The sequence below is a fragment of the Heptranchias perlo genome, chromosome 2, assembly GCF_035084215.1.
Source record: "Heptranchias perlo isolate sHepPer1 chromosome 2, sHepPer1.hap1, whole genome shotgun sequence".
Classification (NCBI taxonomy): domain Eukaryota; kingdom Metazoa; phylum Chordata; class Chondrichthyes; order Hexanchiformes; family Hexanchidae; genus Heptranchias; species Heptranchias perlo.
The window spans coordinates 157,279,242-157,305,763 of record NC_090326.1 but is presented as its reverse complement, the minus strand read 5'-3'; the positions used below and the strand labels follow the sequence as shown (position 1 = coordinate 157,305,763).

General features: G+C 43.4%; 1 protein-coding gene across 1 annotated transcript in view; it reads right to left on the bottom strand.

Moving 5' to 3' along the window:
- Window positions 1–8,067: 8,067 nt before the first annotated feature.
- Window positions 8,068–26,522, bottom strand: part of LOC137299309 (WD repeat-containing protein 48) — a 129,078-nt gene continuing 110,623 nt past the window's right edge. The window contains exons 15-19 of the mRNA XM_067967965.1: window positions 21,234–21,339; window positions 20,723–20,810; window positions 19,196–19,272; window positions 16,334–16,526; window positions 8,068–13,938 (exon numbers count right to left, since the gene is read on the bottom strand). Coding sequence (XP_067824066.1) covers window positions 13,843–13,938; window positions 16,334–16,526; window positions 19,196–19,272; window positions 20,723–20,810; window positions 21,234–21,339 — 560 coding nt within the window. The 3' untranslated portion in view covers window positions 8,068–13,842. The remainder of the gene's footprint in view (window positions 13,939–16,333; window positions 16,527–19,195; window positions 19,273–20,722; window positions 20,811–21,233; window positions 21,340–26,522) is intronic.

Here is a 26,522-nt window from a genome sequence, read left to right as displayed (position 1 = left end):
AAGCCGTTCAAGTGGGTGGAGTAAAAAGGAAGATGGTTGTCGTAGGCGATAGTACAGTTAGGGGGATAGACACTGTTCTCTGCAGCCAGGAGCATCATTCCTGAAGGTTATGTTGCCTACCGGGTGCCAGGGCTAAGGACATCTCCTCCGGGCTGGAGAAGAACTTAGAGTGGGAGGTGGGGGGGGGATCCAGTTGTCGTGCTCTACGTAGGTACCAACGACATAGGTAGGACTAAGAAAAAGGTTCTGCTGAGAGAGTTTGAGCAGCAAGGGACTAAATTAAAAAGGAAAACCACAAAGGTAATAATCTCTGGATTATTACCTGAGCCATGAGCAAATTGGCATAGGGTCAATAGGATCAGGGAGATGAATGCATGGCTCAAAGATTGGTGTGGGAGAAGTGGGTTTCAATTCCTGGGGCACTGGCACCAGTACTGGGAAAACAGAGTTGTTCCGTTGGGACAGACTACACCAGGACCATGCTGGGACTATTACCGGGACTTGATGGTTTGACTTATAGGGAGAGGTTGGATAGACTGAGACTTTTTTCCCTGGAGAATAGGAGGTTTAGGGGTGATCTTATAGAAGTCTATAAAATAATGAGGGGCATAGATAAGGTAGATAGTCAAAATCTTTTCCCAAAGATAGGGGAGTCTATTACGAGGGGGCATAGATTTAAGGTGAGAGGGGAGAGATACAAAAGGGTTCAGAGGGGCAATTTTTTCACTCAAAGGGTGGTGAGTGTCTGGAACGAGCTGCCAGAGGCAGTAGTAGAGGCGGGTACAATTTTGTCTTTTAAAAAGCATTTGGACAGTAACATGGGTAAGATGGGTATAGAGGGATATGGGCCAAGCGCAGGAAATTGGGACTAGCTTAGTGGTATAAACTGGGCGACATGGACATGTTGGGCCGAAGGGCCTGTTTCCATGTTGTAAACTTCTATGATTCTATCTTATCAAATGGCGGAGCAGGCACGAGGGGCTGAATGGCCTACTCCTGTTCCTATGTAACTGAATCAGCACAGAGGGACTTAGAAACGGATTTGGGAGTAATCTATACCTCCAAGAATCTTGAAAACTTCAATAAGGGCTCCCTGAATCTTGTCTTCTATTGTGTAAATATTCCCATTTTTGCAGCCTCTCATTGCTAGTTAAGCTGCCTAATCACTAATATGTTTAAATGCCCTTCTCTGTAACCTTTTTAAAGCCAGAATTTCCCCATTATAGTTTGATCACCAGAACCATATATAGTACTTGAAGTGGGGCCAAATTATTGCTCTACTAACACAACACCCCCGGGACTTGTGTTCTGTCACTGTAACTGTACACCCTAGTATCTGGTTTACCTTCTTTACTGCTGTTTTACAATAGGCTGATCTTTTCAAAAAGCTATCCATCAGTACCCCTAAATACCTCTTCTATGTTGTCTCACGTAGTCTGTTCATCTTAAACCCCGCATTCTCCTGCCCCAATCTTATCTGGCATTTGTCCACATTAAACATCTGGCACTCGTCAACCAACCCCCTCTCCCCCCCCCCACCTTTACCCCAATTGATCCACATCTCTACGTACTTGGTCTACTTGTTCCTAGTTGCTCCTCGTGTCAGTGCTTTGTTTCTGTCCGCACTTTCAGATTATTGATAAACAACAATGATCCCTGAGGCACTCCAGTGATTACCTTCTTCCCATTAGATGCATATGCTTTTACTTCCTCTGATAGAGCTGAATATTTTTAAAAACATTCCATATTCATAAACATATCAGAAAGACTTGCATTTATAAACCGCCTTTCACGACCTCAGGATGTCCCAAAGCACTTTACAACCAATGAAGTACTTTAGTATTCATTAATCATGGTTATAATCAGAAGCAATTTGTCCTTTTTATTTCTACTGAAAGTCCATTTACAGATGAAACGTTCTACAGCTGTAAAATTCCCAAGCAATGTTAGAAACTAGAAAATAAACGTTCCCCCCATCACAGAATAGTGGGCATGTCGAACAGACTCCCAAAGGTACCTGGTTCAGGTCAGTTGATGCCTTTAAAAAGATGGAGCAGTATTGGGGGTTAAGAGTATTGAGGATTATGAAGATATTAACAGCACTGCTGTTCTTTTCCCCTCCCATGGGAGAATGAGTAAGTAAGTGCTCCTTAAAGTAACAGGTCAGCAGGTGGTGGTGTTTTGGTGGTGGTGGGGAAATCCATGAAGAATAATCACACACGGGGTCTAGATGACGGGCTCCACTTAAACCAGGCTGGTGCCAGTGTCCTGGCGAATCGAATAACTAGGGCTGTAGATAGGGCTTTAAACTAAAAGTGGGGGGGTGGGGGTCAGGTGAGGGGAAATTTAGAAAGCAAGAGAACAGAGCAGTGTAGCGATTTGGGTGAAGATAAGCAGACTGAGGCGGGAAGGGACAGAAAGTTTAACGGTAATAGTGCATCTGCGAATAAGGTCAAGGCAGGGAAAAATGGTAAAAAGTTAAAATTAAAGGCACTTTATCTGAATGCACGGAGCATTTGTAACAAGATAGACGAATTAGTGGTGCAAATAGAGATAAATGGGTTTGATCTAATAACCATTACAGAGACATGGTTGCAAAGTGATCAAGGTTGGGAACTAAATATTTAAAGGTACTCGACTTTTAAAAAAGACAGGCAGAATGGAAAAGCAGGGGTCGGGGGGGCGGTAGCCCTGATAATAAAGGATGACATAAGGACAGTGGTGAGAAAGGATCTTAGCTCAGAGGATAAGGAAGTAGGATCAGTATGAGTGGAAATAAGAAATAACATGGGACAGAAAACACAGGGGGCCTATAAATTACTCCCACCAAACAGTAGCTATAGCATTGGACATAGTATTCATCAAGAAATGAGGAGCTTGTAACAAGGTAATGCAATAATCGTGGGGGACTTTAATCTTCATATAGACTGGACAAATCAAATTGGCAAAGGTAGTCTGGAGGATGAGTTCATGGAATGTATTTGAGACAGTTTCCCAGAACAAAACATCATGAAACCAACCAGGGAACAGGCTATTTTAGATCTTGTACTGTGTAACGGGACAGGGTTAATTAGTAATCTCACAGTAAAGGATCCCCTGGAGCAGGTATGACGGTAGATAAGCAATGGCAAACATTTAAAGAAATATTTCAATATTCTCAACAAAAACATTCCATTGAGAAATAAAAACTCCACGGGAAAAGTGATCCTTCTGTGGCTAACTAAAGAAGTTAAGGATAGTATTAGATTAAAAGAATTGGCCTATAATGTTGCAAAGAGTAGTAGGCCTGAGGATTAGAAACCAGCTAAGGATGACCAAAAAATTGATACAAAGGGAGAAAATAGAATATGAAAGTAAACTAGCAAGAAATATAAAAATGGATTGTAAGAGCTTCTGCAAGTATGTAAAAAGGAAGAGAGTAGCAAAAGTAAACGTTGGTCCCTGAGAGGCTGAGACAGGAGAAATTATAATGGGGAATCAGGAAAAGGCAGAGATGTTAAACAAATATTTGGTATCTATCTTCACAGCAGAAGACACAAAAAACATATCAGAAATAGCAGGGAACCAAGGAGCTAATGAGAGTGAGGAACTTAAAATAATTAATATCACTAGAGAAAAAGTACTTGAGAAATTAATGGGACTAAAAGCCAATAAATCCCCGGACCTGATGGCCTAAATCCTGGGGTTCTAGATTCTAGAACGGTCCCAGCGGATTGGAAGGTAGGAACTGTAACCCTGCTGTTCAAGAAAGGAGGGAAGAGAGAAAACAGGGAACTACAGGCCAATTAGCCTGACATCAGTTGTCAGGAAAATGCTGGAATCCATTATTAAAGAATTGGTAACAGGGAACTTAGAAAATCATAATATGATTTGGCAGAGTCAACACGGTTTTATGAAAGGGAAATCGTGTTTGACAAATCTGTTAGTTTTTTGAGGATGTAACTAGCAGTAAAGGGGTAAAGGGGAACCAGTGGATGTAGTATATTTAGATTTTCAAAAGGTGCCACAAAAAAGGTTGTTACTCAAGGGCTCATGGGGTTGGGGTAATATATTAGCATGGATAGAGGATTGGTTAACAGACAGAAAACAGAGTAGGGATAAACGGGTTATTTTCAGGTTGGCAGGCTACAACTAGTGGAGTGCTGCAAGGATCAGTGCTCGGGCCTCAGCTATTTACAATCTATATTAATAACTTAGTTGCAGGGACCGTTTGCTGACGATACAAAGCTAGGTGGGAAAGTAAGCTGTGAGGAGGACACAGTCTGCAAAGGGATGAAGACAGGTTATGTGAGTGGGCAAGAAGGTGGCAGATGGAGTATAATAAAGAATAGAAAACAGAATATTTTTTAAATGGTGAGAAACTATTAAATGTTGGTGTTGAGAGATTTGGATGTCCTTGTACAAGAAACACAGTTAGCATGCAGGTACAGCAAGCAATTAGGAAAGCCAATAGCATATTGGCCTTTATTGGAGGGGGTTGGAGTACAAGAGTAAGGAAGTCTTACTACAATTGTAAACAGCTTTGGTGAGACCTCACCTGGAGTACTGTGTACAGTTTTGGTCTCCTTATCTAAGGAAGGATATACTTGCCTTCGAGGCGGTGCAACGAAGGTTCACTAGATTGATTCCTGGGATGAGGGTTGTCCTATGAGAGGAGATTGAGTAGAATGGGACTATATTCTCTGAAGTTTAGAAGAATGAGAGGTGATCTCATTGAAACGTACAAGATTCTGAGGGGGCTTGACAGGGTAGATGCTGAGAGGTTGTTTCCCCTGGCTGGAGAGTCTAGAACTAGGGGGCATAGTCTCAGGAGAAGGGGTCGGCCATTTAAGACTGAGATGAGGAGGAATTTCTTCACTCCAGGGTTGTGAATCTTTAGAATTCTCTACCCCAGGGGGCTGTGGATGTTGAGTATATTCAAGGCTGAAATAGATAGATTTTTGGACTGTAGGGGAATCAAGGGATATGGGGATTGGGTGGGAAAGTGGAGTTGAGGTCGAAGATCAGCCATGATCTGATTGAATGGCGGAGCAGGCTCAAGTGGCCATATGGCCTACGCCTGGTCCTATTTCTTATGTTGTTATGAAGCAGGCCTGATGAGCTAAAAGACTTTTTCTTGCTCTGACCTTTAATTTCTTAATAGTAGGCTCATCACTAAATGTCTGGTGAAGCAATTAAAAAAGCTGATAGTATTCTACTGTTCTGTCTATAAATCCCAGCATTCTAAGTCTTCAGAGGTTATGTACTTGTCAGACCATAGTTGGTAGTAATGTACCACATAGAGTGATAGAGTCATAGAGTTATACAGCACGGATAGAGGCCCTTCGGCCCATCGTGTCCGCGCCGGCCATCAGCCCTGTCTACTCTAATCCCATATTCCAGCATTTGGTCCGTAGCCTTGTATGCTATGGCATTTCAAGTGCTCATCCAAATGCTTCTTGAATGTTGTGAGGGTTCCTGCTTCCACAACCCTTTCAGGCAGTGAGTTCCAGACTCCAACCACCCTCTGGGTGAAAAAGTTCTTTCTCAAATCCCCTCTAAACCTCCCGCCTTTTACCTTGAATCTATGTCCCCTTGTTATAGTACCAGCTATGCCCCCATCTTTATCTAGGATTTAAAAACACTATTCAAATCCTACTCGGGCTCCCTCGCTCACCTCTTCCTTCATTACATTGATGACTGTTAGTGTTACTTCCTCCTCTGATCTTCAGAATTTCATTAACTTTGCTTCCAGTTTCCACCCACCCCCCCACCTTCACATACTCTATCTGACTCATCAGATCTCTTCCTGGACTTGTCTATCTCTGGCAATGGGGTTTCTACAGACTCCCATAACTACCTGGATTAGGACTTCTTCCCAATCTCCAGTGACCTGGAGTTCCATTTCATGTGTTGCTCAATGCGTGAAGAACTTCCTCACATCAGTCCTAATCTGCCTTTAACTAGTTTGCACTTCTGTCCGCTTGTTCTACATTAACAATTAAGATGCCGTTCTGGTTTCAAGGGTTTAAACTTTCAGGAGCCAGAACACTGAAGCAAAAAACACGAAGGTGGCCTTCTTTCCTATAAACGGGAAGCTGAAACAAGTACATTCCATATTGTACGTCTATTTAACAAAGCAAAGAGTGTAAGGAATTTTCTGCTTCTGGTGAGTGCCATTTAATTTCTTTTTGAATTAACTTCATGCAACCGCAGTCAAGTGCTCAACATGATGTTCTTGTCAATGTGAATTTAATAGCATTCAGTCTACCAGGTACCAACTACATGAAGATGAGCTACTGCCTTTCTATATGGGGCAATATAGAATTTGCAAAGTTCGTTTCCCAAGAAAATTCTTCCAGGGGCCAACTTTTGGATTGTGACCCATAGTAACAAGCATCACTGATCTAATACATACCAGGCAAGATAGTATGTTAATAATAAAAAAAAAATTGCTTTTTTACTTCAAAGTCTATAATGTCAAGTTCATCAATTACCATTCAACCTCTTCATATAGACTGGTTTTTGAACCAAATTAATATTTTGCAGGTGCTGCTAAAGCCAGGAATGTCACAAACCAAAGCATAGTAATAGACGAAAGAATTGTATGCATAATCTATTTGTGACATGAGCCAAGAAATTGAAAAACAAAATCCTGGATCTAGTACCCATAATCAGGACTAGAGGTTTCCAGCAACTTATTACAAGCGGTGTTTTGGGGATAGCATTCTGCAGTTCTGTCCCTCTACAACAAAATGGTAAAAACTGTGGTCATGCCTATAATATACTGAAGGGATTTATTTTTCCAGTTGGCCAGAGATTATGTGATTGACGTTGGGCAGGTGGGTATATGTGCTGGAGGGAATGGGGGCCTAATCCTGATACTCCAGGCATCACAACTCTGTTGGGGGGGGGGGGGGGGGGGGCGGGGGCAGGCTTTATAGACCAGCTGGTCTTTTTCTGCCCGTTGATTTTGTATGGTCATGGGGCTGCTATCCTCTATAATCAGGGCCACAGATTTACAGAGACTAAATAAGTGTTGTTTTTACATGGAATTCTGGGATTTTTAACCAATGTTTTTTTTTGGGGGGGGGGGCACAATTCCGGCCATTTTCTATGGAGACCAAAAATTTTACCACTTGCAAACTGGCTTGCATTTATATAGCACCTTATCACACCTCTGACGCTAAATAGTTCAGGTACAATAAATTGCTTCGAACTACAGGGATGGTTACATTGGCAAACAGCAGCTATTTTGCACAAAGCAAAATCCCATCAACAGCAATAAGAATGACCTGCCAACCTGTTGGCCAGGAAAACTAGGAGAATGCCTTGCTTTTCTTCAAATGGCTATGGACTCTGAGGTCTTGGTTTAACATCTCTTGTAAAGGATCTCTGACGATACAGCACTCCCTCAGTACTATGCTGGAGTTACATAGAGTAAACAGCACAGAAACATGCCATTCGGCCCAACTGGTCTATGCCGGCGTTTATGCTCAAGCTCGAGCTTGGAGTGCCAGTCCATTTTATGCACTCGGAAGTGGAACAGGCTTGAACCCACAACCTTCCAAGTGGTGAGTGTGCTTCACTCATAATGGAACCACATTACCGACGGCTACCCATTCCAACAGAAAAAAAAAGCCCTGTAAGTGATCGATTGTTTAGATATTAAATCTGTGGAAGGAAACGTCATTACATCGAGATGCACAGTTTAGACTGCGGCTGAACTTTGGTCATACCAGGAAATGTATAAGGTGATGCACAGCTTCTGTGATAAAATTTAGTACGGCAAAAATAATCTTCCCCTTGATGTGGGTTCTGAGCCTATAAATAATCCAAAAATGAGGCTAGACAGGTCAGACTGCTCTTCTTTGTGATCCTACCTCACCACACCTAAAGGGAAACCAGATCCTTGACTTATATGGCTTTTCTTTCTGTAATGTAATTTTTTTTGTAAATTTGTATTGTTGCGAGAAGAGCACCTTTCAATTTTATCAGCTCGAGAACCACGTCCCTTTCTCCCCCCACCAAAGAAAAAACACGCACACTAAACAGTAAAAATATCCATCAAATTCAGAAGTCTTAAAACATTTTAAACAAAAGTTATTTATTTAACACGTTGTGGAAATTTGCACATGTCACTCTTCTGGCATTGCACCATTTTGCCAGGCTTCCAATTAAATGTGCTTTTGATCAGTCCGCTTTGATGAGCCCAGTTAATTGGCCAGCGATGCAATGCAAGGCTGGCGGGAAGGTGAAGGAGGAGGAGGACGAAGAGTGCCACATATGGGCAAATGCAGCAGTACGCTGAAAAGGGCTTGCATTACACGAGATAACACTGCAGCATGGATGAAATACAGCAACATGGCAAAGCAAATGGACTTTTAACAATTATTTTTGGCTGATCCCATTTGAACCAAATAGTCCCCGGAGGAGGATGTGCAAAAACCAAATTATACTAGCGTTTCACTAAATTAACATCTACAGATGGTCGTTGGGAGATGATTCATTGCGTGAATAGGTACTGGTAATAAATATGACGACCACAGTCAATAGTGCAAGTCTCTGCCAAGCACTCTAATAGATTGTACCTCACCAGTACTAGTTTTACGGGGAGAAAAAACATACAACCGTTGGTAAGGGGAGGGGGAGGTTAAAATAAAAACCGCAAATCTGAAGTTAAACAAAATTCTGGAAATACATATAGAAGACCCATAAGTGTCTGGAAAATAATAATAATCACGGATAATTGATTTGGGTAGCGATTCAGTTCTCAAGGGTCTCTACCCTAACCTGTCAGATGCTGAGATTGGCAGCATTTTGAGTTATTACATCTGTAATTGTAGTTGCCCAATCATAATAGTTTCTTTTGTTACTTAGAATAAAAGCAGGAAATTCACAGGTCACAGTAAGCACCTGAAGAAAGGAGGGGGGGGGGGGGGGGGGGGGGGAGAAAGAAACAGGTTAATGTTTGAGGTGGAAATCCTGATTAGTACAGGCCAGTTCTGATAAAAGGGCCCTGCCCCAAACTGTGATCCATCCTTTTCCTTTCAGATGCTGACAGTGATTTAATTGCGGTGTATTGCCAGCATTTTCTGCTTTAAGTTCAGGGCTCCCAGCACTCAACGTTTTTTCATTTTAATCTCCTGACAATTACTTGAAAATGTCAATAACAAAACTGCTCTCAGCTCTCACGGACGGGATTGTAATAGTGGCAAACAGCAGGTGGAGTAGTTATTACTGAAAACTGAACAAGTAAAGCAAGACTTGCCAAACTCTTTTTCCCCCACTGTCAAGCATGGCAGGCTCCAGTAAAATACACTGTAACGGGCCTAAGTTACATTAGTTAAGTGTCAAGCTGGAATTCTTAATTAAAACAAATAATTTAAAATGAATCGTAATGCTGCCTTCCTCCTCCATCTCCGCACGGAAATCAAGCCCAGTGACAAATGCAACAACAAACTTAATACATCTGGTCACTGTCCTACCTGCTGTGAAACTGGGTCAGTTTGCAGGTAGGCAGGGAGTGTGCAGCTGCAGCCTGCATAGGTGGCCTAGATTCAAAATGCTGCCTCTAGCCCAATTCTGCTTGAAATTAATTTAAAAAACAGATTAACAAAGATGTAAAATTAGCAATTGTTGGTAAAAGAATCACAACATATTTGGTGATTTTTTTTTTTAAAAAGTGCTCTCAAAATACCTGGGAAATGGAACACGTTTACATCTTTTGCACTTAAGTGTCAGCATTAAACACTCATAGGTCAGGTACAGCACGGGATGAATGCAGAGTAAAGCTCTTTGTACTTTGCCTCAAGCTCCCAACTTCAGGAAATGTACCCAGTATTACACTAGTCTAAGTTTTTTTTTAAAAAAGTCACAAACCTACCATTCTGATGGCTTCTCCGACTGAGATTGCCAGTTTTGTGCTGTGGACTTGTGTCCATCAGGAACTGTGTCTGAGAGAACCCAAAATCATCGCGCTTCGGGATCCCGCTGCTCCTTTACTGCAAATAAGGTATTCCTGGGACAGCAGAAGGCCCTTTGACCCAAAAGGCAGGTGAGAATTGACTCTCCTGCACTGTCAGGGGTCCTTTATTGCCCTGGTAACACAGGAGACGGAAGATTTTAGGAGAGATTATTACATGTTGCACTTCATCGAAAAATCAGAATCATAGACAGTTACGGCACAGAAGGAGGCCATTCGTCCCATCGTGTCCATGCTGGCCGATAAAGAGCTATCCAGCTTAATCACACTTTCCAGCACTTGGTCCATAGCCTTGTAGGTTACGGCACTTCAAGTGCACATCCAAGTACTTTTTAAATGAGTTGAGGGTTTCTGCCTCTACCACCCTTTCAGGCAGTAACGTCAAACAATGTTATACTTCCTGAATCCGGAACAGTGATGTTTCAGAATTTTAATCTTAACTTTAAGCATCCTTTGTCGATAATCTAAACCATCCGCCGTCGATAATCTAAACCATCCTTCTCGACAGCATCTCCCAAACCCACAGCCTCCACCACCTAGAAGGGCAGCAAGTGCATGGGAACACCATCACCTCCAAGTCCCCCACCATCCCGACTTGGAAATATATCGCCGTTCCTACATCGTCGCTGGGTCAAAATCTTAGAATTCCCTACCTAACAGCACCATGGGAGAACCTTCACCACATGGATTGCAGCAGTTCAAGAAGGAGGCTCACCACCACCTTCTCAAGGGCAAATAGGGAGGGACAATAAATGCCGGTCTTGCTAGCGACACCACATCCAAAAAAGTGCTGTTCTGCACGTCACACTGAGCAGAAACACACAAGCTCTATTCCAGTATAAAGTAAATATTACGAGACGGAAAGGGTGTAAAAGAAAACTGGCCACGTGGCTGAACAGCCTCATTCATGGGACTGTTCTGTGAAACACTCAAGGCTCAATCTCTGGTACCCTGGATGTTACAATTGGAATTGGGAAGTTCTTCATTGCTAAATTAAGTCACTCCAGGGTATATGCTAAATGGTGCTCAATATTTAAAACAACTTGAAATTAAAAGGTTCCTAGTAGCTGAACAGATAACAACTGGCAGTTTCAACACTGACACACCAAGCAGAATATGGGAACTAAAGGCATTTTTACATCCAGTGTGCCAACAGAAGCAGGAGTGTGGTACAGTACTCCTTCCAGTGGTGGAACAGCATATTATAAAAGGATATGAACCCAAACATCCCGTGTTTCACATCTGGGATCCAACTTTTTGGAGGTCCAGAAAACAAAAAGGTGTGGAAAACAAGTGTCTCTTTGTATTGAAAGAAAGACTTGCATTTATATAGCGCCTTTCACCCCCGGACATCCCAAAGCGCTTTACAGCCAATTAAGTGCTTTTGAAGCGTAGTGACTGATATAGGAAACGCGGCAACCAATTTGCACACAGTAAGGTCCCACAAAGAGCAATGTGATATTCTTATATAATGTGTTTTTAGTGATGTTGGTTGAGGGATAAATGTTGGACTGGGGAGAACTCCCCAGCTCTTCTTCGAAATAATGCAATGGGATCTTTTACGCCCATCTGAGAGGGCAGACGGAGCCTCGGGTTTAATGTCTCATCTGAAGGACGGCACCTCCGACAGTGCAGCCCTCCCTCAGCACCGCACTGGAGTGTCAGTGTAGATTTTGTGCTCAAGCCTCTGGAGTGGGACTTGAACCCATGGCCTTCTGACTCAAAGGCGAGTGCGCTACTCACTGAGCCACGGCTGTTGGTTCTCCAACAAGCAGAGGCACAAAGAAACAGTAAAACCGGGAAAGGCTCTCTACACCGGTGAGACTCGCCCAGAGCCTCAAGCTGCTTTCACATCGACCTTAAAGGAGGGCCAGCGCAGCAGGTTAGTGACAGGCAAGTCTTGTGCACCCAGCGGCAACCCAGACCAGTCGCTCTGAACACCCAGCAAAAAAAAAGGCCCCTCCGAGGTGGTAGACCTTAGCAAATCCGTTAAGTTTACTGTTGGGTGTGCAAGCTCTGCAGGTCAAGAACCAAAAGTGCAAGGACCCCTACAAGACTGATGCGAGAGCAGCTTTCCCACATTCCTATGCAACACTGCATCCTTGTGGAAGAAACAAAATGACAGCTCAGGAGAGTCAATTCTCAACCAGCCCTTTTGTATCAAAGGTCTTTTGCTGTCTCGGATATATTCGCGATGATTTCGCTTTCTTTAATTTCAGGGTTAGATGTTTCTTTACGAGGTACTCTGGTACAAGAAATGTGAAGAGCCTCGATTGCCATTTCTACAAGTGCACATAACTCTTTGTTTCAATACAGAAATGAGCTGGTCTGCACAGCTCAACGGGTAGAGGGAGACGACAGCAAGATCCGACGGGCACAAAATGGATCAATGCTCAAAAATGGCAATAACCTGCCTCTGCAGAATTAACTGTCCTTTAGTTTTACATTAATTTAGAAAACGTGCAACCTGATTTCGCAAATTGGAAAGTTTTATGATTCATCGGCTGCACCCAACAGCTAAAATTTACAATATAAAACATGAACTGAGGTTTGGGTACAAGACATCACTAACAGCTCCAAGGGTATCCTGCCTGTTCTGTGTATTTACAGTGTATTAGATTGAAAGTACCACATTGGTTTAAATATTACTTTATTCAAGCCTTAATGTTTCAACTCTGGATCTGTAGCATCCAAAAAAAAAGTTTTGTAATCAACTACAAAGTCTCGAAAGCTTTTTAAAACAAAAAGTGTTAAAAAAAATCGTGTCATTTAATAGTCGGCTGAATAAAAAAGTATCTTATTTACAACAAGCTTCTCAAGATAGGATTTGAATCAAGGTGGCTCTTCAGCCCATTTGATTTCATTCTTTTAGCATATCAATCCTACCATTCTCCTGTTATAGCATCCTGCCATTTCTATTATCCTGGCTTCAATCACTCTCTGACAACCCATCCCAGCTGGTGATCATTCTCCATGTAAAGAAATACTTCCTTCCATCTGTCTTGAACTTGCCCCCATAACCCTGAACTTGAGCCCTCTTGTCCTGCTACCCAGATATTGTTCTCTTTCCCATTAAAGTATCTCTACAAGGTCCCCTCTGATGCATCTCTCTTCTGCTAGATTAACTGACAAACGTAGCATCACTAAGTTAGTTTAAAATAGTGAGAACAGACAATCTGGGGTACGATTCAACAAATAATAAACGCATGGAACCGGTACCTGGGGACACCGTTCGGTTTCAACACTAGCAATGAATCTGCTCTTTGCACATTCCCTTACGATTTCCGGTCGCCCGCCCCATTTCCCAAATGAGCCAACAAGATCTGTCGACATTTAAGTGCCATCTAAAAGAAAATTCTGGAATGTATGGAAACACAGCACTTCGCAGTGACGGATCACGTGTAGTAAGGTGACTGCAGCAGCTAGCGTGGTGCCCATGCAGGAGACCTGTCTGGGTAGAAGGCGACAGTGAGTTAGAAACAAATAAAGGACACCTACTGGAGGAGGCGGTTATGTCCATTACCTGGATCATTTATCTATGCTTTGTACACTGCACAGTGTATTCCCCGCCACAATATAAATCTACAATAATCTGTGCCCTGCCCATTCAAATTAAGACAGTGCACTGGGATTAAATTCAATTTACATTCTGCAATCTTCCTATATTATATAGCATTAGAATTTTCCATATAGTTTGACACTTTCTCCATACTGGATTAAATCGATCAGCGAGCTGGGTCTAACACAGAGCGGTGCGTGGGGCACTGTTACTACTCTTTTCACCCAGTACAGGAAATGAAATTAGGCGCGGAGAGGAAAGTTCACAATTAAACTATTGGCTTCTGGGAGTCGAGCTCTCTGTCGTTCTTGATTAGACATCACGTCGACTTCTGTCGATAATGAAGCGTCAGGTCCCCTCCACTCTTCCAGATGAAATGCTTCACTGTCCGCAGGTCCATGTTTGGATCAAGCACCTGTAGTTAGGTTTGAAAGGAGGTGTTGAGAATCAAAACATTTGACGATGCTACAACACAATTAAAATCACCAAGTAAATCACAAGCACAGGGCAAGATGATCAACGTAGAATCACCTGTGGTTTTCAGTCATTCATTGTACACACTCAACCTCTTATGAGGAAATAATAGTACTGCTTTTATGTAGCACCCTTGCAAAAGAAACATCTCAAAGCACTTCACACGATGAATTACTCTCCACGTGTAAACACTAATGTGAGCAAACATGGCAACCATTCCGTGCCAACATCCCACTAACAGCAAGTGATCAGTTTTTCGGTGATTGATAGAGGAATATTGGCCTCCTTTCCACCAATAGGGCTCAGGGATCTTTAATTTCCATCTGATCCACAGAAGCAGGCAGATAGGACAGCACCTTTTTGACAACTCAGCATTCTCTCTGTACTGCACTGTGTCAGTCCCAAATTACCCACCCAAGTCCCATCCCAAGAACAAATAAGAAAAAGCTGACATTACCCGGACTTCAAGGGTTAAGTTACGAGGAGAGATTACACAAATTGGGGTTGTATTCTCTAGAGTTTCGAAGGTTAAGGAGTGATCTGATCGAAGTTTATAAGATGTTAAGGGGAACAGATAGGGTGGATAGAGAGAAACTATTTCCGCTGGTTGGGGATTCTAGGAGTTGGGGGCACAGTCTAAAAATTAGAGCCAGACCTTTCAGGAGCGAGATTAGAAAACATTTCTATACACAAAGGGTGGTAGAAGTTTGGAACTCTCTTCCACAAATGGCAATTGATACTAGCTCAATTGCTAAATTTAAATCAGAGATAGATAGCTTTTTGGCAACCAAAGGTATTAAGGGATATGGGCCAAAGGCAGGTATATGGAGTTAGATCACAGATCAGCCATGATCTTATCAAATGGCGGAGCAGGCACGAGGGGCTGAATGGCCTACTCCTGTTCCTATGGTACGGTACAATAGATACCCTGTTGTCCAGATCCGATAAAAGTACAGCCATAGGACCATGTGCCAATTTTGAGATATAACCAAACTATTTTTTCTTTAAATCACAGTTCTCAAAATCATAATACTGTGATCAGTCACTCGGACTGTGCAACATCAGGTTATAATTCAGCATCAAGACTACACAGAAAACAAGCAAAATATGAAGTACAATTATTCATATACATTATACCACTTTAAAAGAAGTGAGGAATAACTTTATGATCTGTTTCGTTTTTAAAAAAAGGTATATACCACCCTTTTCAGATCACCCTTTGGGTGTGATAATCTCACTACTGTCTACATTCTGACTGTCTCTGCTATCTCCAGGCAGGTACAGTGACAGATACAATATGAGCCAACCATCTTTCTCTATAGGACACAACGTTCCAAGTACAGTCAGACTGGAGAACAAGCTGCTGAAGTGCCTCCAGTTATCAGGTTCAAGATGCAACCTGGAAATTGCCAAGGAGCAGCAAGTTGTGAGTTTTGTGCTGGTTAAGTTGAGGGATGTTAGCAATTGGAGAATGGAAAAATTTCCCATTTCAAGTACACCATGTCAAGATCGAGCACTCCCAGGATCAGATGCAGAGTAAAGCTCCCTCAACTCTGCCCCAATAATGTGCCTCAGCTCGAACTTTAGCAGAGTGTCAAGAGACATTCCCCCCAGCGCCATGTTGAAATGGTCATTCTTCATCTATGTGCTCAGTGAATGCTGCCATAGAAGGGGGAGGAGGAAAGAATATCACAACCCAGCCTGTTTCTTCATCTAATGTCAACATGCATGTATTTCCCAGCAGGGGTCACCGACGAGGAACAGGAACCCAAGATCATTTTTTCCCTCCTTTCTAGTGCAAGGGGCCTGGAAGTCAAATGTAAGAAAAGAACTTGCATTTATACAGCGCCTTTCACGATGTCCCAAAGTGCTTTACAGCCAATTAAGTACTTTTGAAATGCTGTCACTATTGTAATGTAGGAAACGTGGCAGCCAATTTGCACACAGAAAGGTCCCACAAACAGCAATGAAATAAATGATAATCTGATTTAGGTATTGGATGACATTAATATTGATCAGGACAGCGAGAGAACTCCCCTGCTCTTCAAAATAGTGCCATGGGATCTCTTGCATCCACCCAAGGGGGCAGACGGGGTTTCAGTTTAATGTCTCATCCGAAAGACTGTACCTCCAACAGTGCAGCACTCCCTCATTACTGCACTGTAGTATCAGCCTAGATCATGTGCTCAAGTCTCTTAAGTGCTGCTTGAATCCATGGCCGCCTGACTCGAAGGCGAGAGTGCTACCAACTGAGCCATGGCTGATACCTTGTAGCACCCCAACTATTGCCTTGGCTGAGACTAACTAACAGGGCACAGATTAGGGATCAAGCTAACCTGATCTTGACAAAGTAGTTCAATCTTCTCCTCCGCCAGCACAGCAATATCTTCTTCTTTGTCCTGCTCTCCGGGTTTCTCATTGTTTGAGGAGCTTGTCGTTTGCGATTCGTTGTCCAGGTTGATTATCTTCTCGTAAACGTGCTCCATCACCTTTCGAACCTGTAGCATGTCACTGGCCGACAAACGATCTCTGGAAAACGGTTAAGAGTTGGAGAGTCAGTAAGCGCAGCTGCAAAGTGCTGCTCTGAATGCTGCTGGTGGTAGAACTTAACTTATTAATAAAACAAGTGAAGCGACGAAAAGGTCACGGGTGCTGGAAATCAAATTAAAAACAAAACCCTAAATTCACAGATCTGTCAGTATCTAAAGGAGAAAGAACATTTAATACTTTAGGCCCCCACCCCAACAACAGACCCCACCCAAAACTTTAGCCCACCGTTTTCTTTCAGATGCTGAGGGATCTGCTGCCATTCCAGTATTTTGTTTTTATTTCATCAAGTTTTTTTTTTAAACTCGCATTTATGTCCTAAGAGCTGTAGAGTGCTTAACAGCCATATTGATTTGTGGTATCAAATGAGATATGGAACAATATTTATTTACAACAATGCAAAAAACATTCACCCCTCAGTCACTCTTGCTTACGACACACAGTGGTGGCAGTGGAAGCAGATTCTGGGCAGCTAGGGATGGGCAATAAATGAGGCCTTGCCAGCGTGGCTCACATCCAGAGAACAAATAAAACACTCCGGCTAGAGGCCACGTTGCTGTACAGAAATACAGAATCAAGTTGGCCAAAGGTTTATACTTCAAATCGGAATTATTAGAAGCTTTCAGATTAAACTGATCAGTTCTCAGATCCTGAACTAAGGCCTGCTTCACCAATGGTTCAGAAATTCAAATCAAAAGAAAAACAGACATAAACGCGATTGTATTTCTAAACTGCTGCTGCTCTTTCTAGGTGGAATTTGGCAAAGCACTGCCTGTATTTTGTGAGCTCAGCATGAAGGACCAGATTATTGAGAACATTTTGTTCTTGGGATCAGTATTAAATTTACACGAGAAATGTTATAGCACAGGAGTGCATACGAGTTGCTTTGGGTCGCTGGAATCAGAATTAGCAGTTTAAGTTTACCTGGAACAGCTGCAGATATATCTGAATAAAAATATTCATTGGCTGTTATGAGCCTTTTACATGGATTTAACTTATACATGATTGACTCTTAATCCCATCTGATGTGCCCTAGCAAGCCACTCAGTTGTAAAACAACTGGTAGTTCAAGGAGAAGGCCCACCGCTGCCTTCTCAGGGCAACTAAGGTTGGGCAATAAATGTGGTCTTACCAGCGACGTCCCCATCCTCAAGAATAACATTTTTAAAAAAATGTAATTTATATGAGAGTGAATCCAGAAAAATAAAATTCTCACAAAAAGGGCTGTGGGAATGTGACAAATTCTGGCCCAGGCAGCCATGGGTACAGGACCAACTGAGATGTTTAAAAGAATGATGGGTATTTACTTGGGAAGGAAGTGGTATTAGAAAAAGCGGGCAATTGGGATTAAACAAAGAGCTAACACAGCTAACAAAACAGCGAAGCAGGTTCAACGAGCCGAGTGGCCTGCTCCCGCTCCTATGCTCCCCTTTTGCAGGGCAGCAAAGGTTTTTTTATAAATTAAAGCAGACTGCAATAGCATATGCTGAACATAGGAACAGAAGTAGGCCATTCAGCCCCTCGAGGCTGAAGTAGTCAAAACTGGACTAGTACAATTGGATATTAACTGGTGACAGCAGTCACTAATAGAGATGGAAGATCAGTAGAGCTTGTCTCGCCCTTCCTCCTTCGGGAGAAGCACTTTGCCTCCTCCAGATAGCCTGGCTGAGAACGGGGACTTTCAATCTACGACACTGTGCTTGGCAATTGGGCTGCTGGATTTGTCTTCAGACACATTTTCAATCATACAGGTGAATGGCTACGGATGTATAATAGGTTTAATAAGCTTTTCTTTACCTCTCGCTTTCTAACTTTTACAGCACTTGTGACTTGCACAAACATCATGTACTACCAGCACAGCCACCAGGCAGTGACGTTTAGTGAAAGAAACAGGTTTTATAAACATCAGAGATACACAAACTCCACAATCATACAGGTCTTTACAGGGGTGATTGAGAATTAGAGAGATATTAATAACATTGTCTGACTTTATTTTTAGACAGTGCTCAGGGAAGAAAGTTAGTGCGATGGGGAATAGAGCCCATGAGAGAATGGTCATCCATGGACTCTGGGTGGAGCATGCCTGGTGGCCAGTTCTCATTCCAGACAGTCCTTTCTAACCAAGGATGCAGTACGGCTTCATGACACTGATTGCCAGGTTTTTTTTTAAAAGACACTGATTTGCCTGAACTGCCTGCTGATATCAGGCCAGAGTAGCAACAGAGCAACGCAAAGCACGTCGACATTTTTTGGGTCCCCAGAAACACTTTCAAAGGAAACATTTCAGTTATGCTAACAGTAATCTTTTGTAACCAGTTTCTCAATCACTTTAAAATAGTCACATTACACACTGAAAGATTAAATAAATTAGGACCAAGAACAGCAGATCTTTATAACACCAGATTTGCAATCAGTACAGTATTACTTTACAAAATGTCTCCCTTTGATACCTTAAACACAATGCTCACTGCACGAACCCAACAGTTTTAAACCTTCATTTGCATTTTCTCTATTTTAATTGAAGTACAAACAACAAAAGATCCAAAGATGAAGAAAAAGAGGTCGTTGTTCTCATCTCTGTAGCGGGGGCAAATTATCTGCTTAGGGAAATGAGTATCGTTCTGGAGAGCCCTTTAATTAGGTCTACTTACTTCTTAAGCGTCTTTGCTCCTGAAGAAGAATGAGGCTGGAGGTAGAACGGGATTTTGTTGAATTTGGGCATGTTTTTCTGCAAAGGAAGAGCAAAAAAATAAGAGCAGTGCAGAGAGGCCAGAGCCACCACAGTCACAAGAAAATCTGGACCAAGAAACTAAAGGGGAAAAAAAAGTCAGGCATCCTGTAGGAATTATTTATTGAACTGTGTGTGTTTAAAAAGTAGCGTTCTTCTATTGTTGAGGATTCCCATTCAGAATCAGCACAACCAAATTTTCCATCTTATTATTTTGGCTGCTGTGTAAGAGCTTCTGCATCATTCCATTTTTAAACTGGAAAATAAAAACATCTCAGACAACAGTTTTTTTTTTAATTAAGGGGGGTGGGGGGGAAAAAGCAAGTCAAAAGAGGCTGCACAAGACCAGAACTGTACACAGTTCTGGTTATCTAATCTATCTAGGAAGGATGTAATTGCCTTTGAGAGGGAACAGAGGCAAGGAACCAGAATGATGCCAGGTACCAGAGACACAAGGAACTAGGAAAGGTTTTAAAAAAAAATTGGGTTTAATCTCCTTGCAAAAGAGATTCCGAGGTGACCTAATTGAAGTTTGCGATGATGACAGTCGATCTCGTCAAACGGTTCATGAAAGGTTGAAATACCATGGGACGGTAGTTTAAAAAAAGATGGAATTTAGCAGCCAATGGTAATAGTGAGCGCTCTCCTGCCCCTCCAGATGCCAAGCGGTCAAATGCATTGAACCATACAGACGAAAATGATCCCAGGTTTGATTCCGCAGTCTACGTTAAGCAAGTGGAGCTCAGCTTAAGCAGCACCTGGAGCAGTGCAACTTGCCTCAGCACCCGTGGGGGCTAGGAAAAGCTTAAAAAAAAACCAAACAAGCCAGCTAGTATTGCTGGTTCTGATCGCTATCCAGTAACCCCTCCCAGAATACACGCAAACCTCAGTCACGGACAGGCTCTAGATTGGTTGTGATGCCCTCCACAGTTGATAGCCTAGCACGAAGAAATAGCCACGGGTACCAAGGCCGTGGGTCGCCATGGAACCAGCAATTTTGCAAAAAGCCCGACCCCCCCCCACCCCCACCGGAGCCTGTTAATAATCCTGAAAATTTGTGTGTTTTTAACAGGATGCTCACTATCTTTTATATGCTGTGATGTGAATTTTTTTTGTTCTTGTCCACACACACACACACACAAAAAAAAAAATCATCTCACACCCACAATAATAGCGTTTACTGTTATACAACCCAAGGGAACCTTCATGCAGATTCTGGGCTCCAATTTCTTGTCATGTCCTCAGCGGTACTGCTACTGAACTCTGCTGAATTTTGGAAGAAATCACTTTTAGCTGCTCACCGCTAATTTAATAAGGCATCACTAAACAATGCATTGTAGTGCAACAATTTTGAAGATCAAATAAATATGCTGCACACTTATTCGAAGTTCTGAGATGTCAAGAACGTTTCTGTGCTGGTGGGAGACCCGAATCAGATAAAGTTACTTACGTCCACAGTGATGTCGATAACCCATTGAGGCACAGTTTCATTCAGAAGCATGGATTCGGTTTCACCCCCTGCATCCCGACACAAAAGCCTGCAAAGAAGAATTTAATAAAATGCTACTGTCTTTGCTGTTTGATTTAGGAAGAGGGGTAGTGAAAAGATAGAAGGGTGGGGGGGGGGGGGAAAAAAGATGTTGACCACAGCTTTGAAAATGGAATATTCAAGAATTTGGGGAATAAGAAAAAAAAGAGGTACCGTAGGTGGACTTGAATCTGTGGTATAAACCAAGATTAGTTCATTCCTCTCCACTTTCACTGCCAGAATTAATGTTTAATTCCTTTTAGCAGTTGCAATGTAGGTTTCCCAGGTTTGATTCCCCAGTCTAAATTAAGTTAGTGGAGCTCAGATCCACAGCTCAGGCAACCTAGTTCCTAAAGACACACATTGAAACCCCTGTAAAGTTTATTTTGCTACTGGCCACAGGAAACTTAGAATATACGGTGTTATACAATACCTGAAGAGAGTGCGACCCCCTGCCTCGCCAAATATGACTGGAGTGTGTGGTGGCACTTGGAAATACCCATTGCCTTTCTGTATTCGGTTCTCTTGCTCACCATTAACTGAAACAAAAAAAAAAATCTAATTTTTGCTCTAGAAAAATCAACCTTTAAATTGACAAAAATCAAAAGCAAAATACTGCGGATGCTGGAAATCTGAAAAAAAACAGAAAATGCTGGAAATACTCAGCAAGTCAGGCAGCATCTGTGGAGAAAGAAACTTTTTTTTTCCTGACACTCTGGGGTGCCTTATTGCCTTACAGATTCATTCCAGATTCCTTGCAGTGACATTACATCAAGTCAAAGCTCTACAAGCCAAAGCTCTACACTCTGCCCGAGGGGATTTCTCCCTGACTGCATCCCCCCGGCATACAATGGCAGGAAGGCTCCAAATGGTTGCCTTCCCCCACTTGACCACTTGATCTTAGCCAAAAGGCCGAGAAGCGATGCTGTGGAGAAAGAAACAGTTAAGGTTTCAGGTCGAAGACCTTTCATCAGAACTGAAAGAAGTTGAAGATTTAGCAGTTTTGCAAGTAGAGGTGGTGGGGGGCGGGGGGGGGGGGGGGGAAAAGAGAGGAAAGAACAAAAGAGAAGGTCTCTGATAGGGTGGAGGGCAGGAGTGATTAAATGACAAAAGGAATGATGGTGCAAGGTAAAGGGGATGGTAAAGGGACAAGTAAAAAAAACAAAAGCTGGGTCTAGAGGAGCTATAAATGGCAACAGCAGAGCCATTACCAGCACTTGCTATCTGAAAAAATGGGAGCAGTGGTTATGATATGAAGTCACTGAAATCAGTGTTGAGTCTGGAAGGTTGTAAAGTGCCTAAACGAAAGATGAGGTGCTGTTCCTCGAGCTTCCGTTGAGCTTCATTGGAACAGTGTAAGAGGCCAAGGACAGAGAGGTCAGAGTGGGAGCGGGACGGAGAATTAAAATGGCAAGTGACTGGCAGGTTTTTAAAATTTGCTCATGGGATGTGAGCGTCGCTGGCAAGGCCGGCATTTATTGCCCATCCCTAATTGCCCTCGAGAAGGTGGTGGTGAGCCGCCTTCTTGAACCGCTGCAGTCCGCGAAGGTTCTCCCACAGTGCTGTTAGGAAGGGAGTTCCAGGATTTTGACCCAGCGACGATGAAGGAACAGCGAAATATTTCCAAGTCGGGATGGTGTGTGACTTGGAGGGGAACGTGCAGGTGGTGTTGTTCCCATGTGCCTGCTGCTCTTGTCCTTCTAGGTGGCAGAGGTCGCAGGTTTGGGAGGTGCTGTCGAAGAAGCCTTGGCGAGTTGCTGCAGTGCATCCTGTGGATGGTACACACTGCAGCCACTGTGCGCTGGTGGTGAAGGGAGTGAATGTTTAGGCTGGTGGATGGGGTGCCAATCAAGCGGGCTGTTTTGTCCTGGATGGTGTCGAGCTTCTTGAGTGTTGTTGGAGCTGGACTCATCCAGGCAAGTGGAGAGTATTCCATCACACTCCTGACTTGTGCCTTGTAGATGGTGGAAAGGCTTTGGGGAGTCAGGAGGTGAGTCTCTCGCCGCAGAATACCCAGCCTCTGACCTGCTCTTGTAACCACAGTATTTATATGGCTGGTCCAGTTAAGTTTCTGGTCAATGATGACCCCTGGGATGTTGATGGTGGGGGAATCGGCGATGGTAATGCCATTGAATGTCATGGGGAGGTGGTTAGACCCTCTCTTGTTGGAGAAGTCATTGCCTGGCGCGAATGTTACTTGCCACTTATGAACCCAAGCCTGGGTGTTGTCCAGGTCTTGCTGCATGCGGGCACGGACTGCTTCATTATCTGAGGGGTTGCGAATGGAACTGAACACTGTGCAATCATCAGCGAACATCCCCATTTCTGACCTTATGATGGAGGGAAGGTTATTGATGAAGGAGCTGAAGATGGTTAGGCCTAGGACACTGCCCTGAGGAATTCCTGCAGCAATGCCCTGGGGCTGAGATGGTTGGCCTCCAACAACCACTACCATCTTCGTTTGTGTTAGGTATGACTCCAGTCACTGGAGAGTTTTCCCCGATTCCCATTGACTTCAATTTTACTAGTGCTCCTTGGTGCCACACTTGGTCAAATGCTGCCTTGATGTCAAGGGCAGTCACTCTCTCCTCACCTCTGGAATTCAGCTCTTTTGTCCATGTTTGGACCAAGGCTGTAATGAGGTCTGGAGCCGAGTGGTCTTGGCGGAACCCAAACTGAGCATCGGTGAGTAGGTTATTGGTGAGTAAGTGCCGCTTGATAGCACTGTTGACGACACCTTCCATCACTTTGCTGATGATTGAGAGTAGACTGATGGGGTGGTAAATGGCCGGATTGGATTTGTCCTGCTTTTTGTGGACAGGACATACCTGGGCAATTTTCCACATTGTCGGGTAGATGCCAGTGTTGTAGGTCAGAGTCACGCTTGCGGACTGAGCGGAGGTGTTCAGCAAAGTGATCAGCCAATCTGCGTTTGGTCTCCCCAGTGTAGAGGGGATGGCATCATAGTAGTGAATACAGTATACCAAATTGAAAGTACAAGTAAATCGCTGCTTCACCTGGAAGGAGTGTTTACGGTCCTGGACGGTGGGAAGGGAGGAGGTGAAAGGGCAGGTGTAGCATCTCCTACGTTCGCACGGGAAGATGGCGTGGGAAGGACAGCGGGCGTTGGGGGTGATGGAAGTGTGGATCAGAGTGGATCGGACAGAGCGGTCTCTTCAGAATGCTGGGAGGGGAGGGGAAGGGAAGATGTGTTTGATGGTGGCACTGCGCGGGAGGTGGCAGAGGATATGTTGAATATGGAGCTGGTGGGATGGAAGGTGAGGACAAGGGGGACCGTTATCATGGTTCTGGGAGGGAGGGGAAGGGGTGAGGGTGGGAGTACAGGAAATGGGACAGATACGGTCGAGGGCCCTGTCAACTAGAGTGGAGGGGAATCCTTGGTTGAAGAAAAAGGAAGACATATCGGAAACACTGGTGTGGAAGGTGGCATCATCAGAACAGATGCGACGGAGACAGAGAAACTGGGAGAAGGGAATACAGTCCTTACACGAAGCAGGGTGGGAGGAAGTGTAATTGAGGTAGTTGTGGGAATTGGTGGGCTTATAGTAGATGTTGGTTGACAGCCTATTCCCAGAAATGGAAATACTGAAGTCGAGGAAGGGAAGGGAAGAGTCAGAGACGGACCATGTGAAAGCGAGGGAAGGGTGGAAATTAGAAGCAAAGTTGATGAAATTGTCCCATTCAGGGAGACAGCAGGAAATGGCACGGATAGAGTCATCAATGTACCGGGGGAAAAAAAAGGTGGAGGAGGGGACCCGAGTAGGACTGGAACATGGAATGTTCCACGTATCCCACAAAAAGGCAGGCATAGCTGGGATCCATATGGGTTCCCGTAGCGTCACCATTTATTTGGAGGCAATTGACATAGTTCATCACCATTTAAACAAAAATCATGCTTGATGAGACAATTCAACAGCCTAAGCGAATTCAACAACCTCTGCCGATAAGAAATAAACGATCTATAACACTTTCGTATTTAGTCTGACGTCATTGTGTCTCAATCATACAAGCCTTTCAACTCCAGTATAGTATAATCAAACAGCCCAAGTCAGAACTTCGGATCAGCCAAGAACGCCAACGTGCTCAGACAACTGACTTAATACCTGTGAAAAAGTAATGTACGCAGGAATGTAGTACGAGAGCGTTAAGCTTTTGCACATGAACTTAGCTGATTAGAAGTTCTACCCTCCCCAGTTTTAAACATTTAAGATCTTTATAGAGAACTATAACAAAGGGGATGACAACTGTAACATATTACTAAATAGAGTTTGTTGGTCATTTCCTTTACTGCACTCAATCTTTGGTATTGTACAGCAGAGTCTAATATCACTACTCTTTGCGTTTTATGTTGCTGTTCGAGCCATATACGCCTTTTCAGCTTTGAAAAATTGGTGCCCAGATTCATTAATGCCACTGACATCACATGCTAAGAGCACCTTACAAGGACAATCAAGTTTGAACGCATAGCATTCAGTCAGAAAGAACCTATTTGTTCCTAATGCTCAGGCAATTTTATAAAACTCAACTCCACTCAAAACATAGGAACAGGAATAGGCCATTCAGTTCCTCGAGCCTGTTCCGCCATTCAATTAGATCATGGCTGAACAGATAACTTTAACATAACGAGCGAGAATTTGCTGCAGCTGATCAATGAACTGTGCCCGCTGTTAGTTAAGACTTGCCATTGCCGGTTTAATTTCCGTGAGTTCTTACACTGGAAGTTGCTGGGAGTGCGAGATGGAAAGGGGCATAGTCTCAGGATAAGGGGTCGGCCATTTAGGACTGAGATGAGGAGGAATTTCTTCACTCAGAGGGTTGTGAATCTTTGGAATTCTCTACCCCAGAGGGCTGTGGATGCTCAGTCATTGAATATTTTCAAGGCTGAGATCGATAGATTTTTGGAATCAAGGGGTATGGGGATTGGGCAGGAAAGTGGAGTTGGGGTTGAAGATCAGCCTTGATCTGATTGAGCGGCGGAGCAGGCTCGAGGGGCCATATGGCCTACTCCTGCTCCTATTTCTAATGTTCTTATGAAAGGGCTCGGCGCCCTCTACAGGGCATCTGGGATCTGTGTGAACGGGCAACCAAATGGGTATTTCCTTAACCAATCAGATTGAAGGACAGTGAAATGAACAGCAGAGTCCGAACCAGGAAGTGTAAGTAGGAATAGTGAATTCAATGTCAGATCAGGTTGGGAAAGAGAAATAAAGAGAGGGAAAGAAAGATTGGATTGAGTGAGAGAAAAAATAAGAGACAGAATGTAAAAGTAATAACAAAATGTTTAATTTTAATTTTAAAAAAATCTCCAATAATTAAAACCTGAAGGAATGAGACTCCACATTTGTAATAGTTAACTTCCAGTGTCAGAGAGGTTGTTTGGCAGTAATTAACACTTATCACACCATTAAAAAGGGTACATAGTCTGAAAAGGGCCAGCCCTAACTTTCTATGGCGAGTTTAGTCCCTATCTACCATGCAAGTACAGAAACTTCACGTCGTTCAATGCATTTCAATGGTGAGCCTGACAGCGAGATGCCGCTTTCGTGGAGCTAACGGCGGAGCGGTGCAACTCGCACAGCAACTTCCAGATTTCCGTGTTTAACAGCGCATCTGTCCCACGCCTGACGTTGCTGTGCGATTCGCGCATAAATAACGGTGAGCGCCATTAACCTCACTGCTATTTTGACAGCAAATTCTAGGC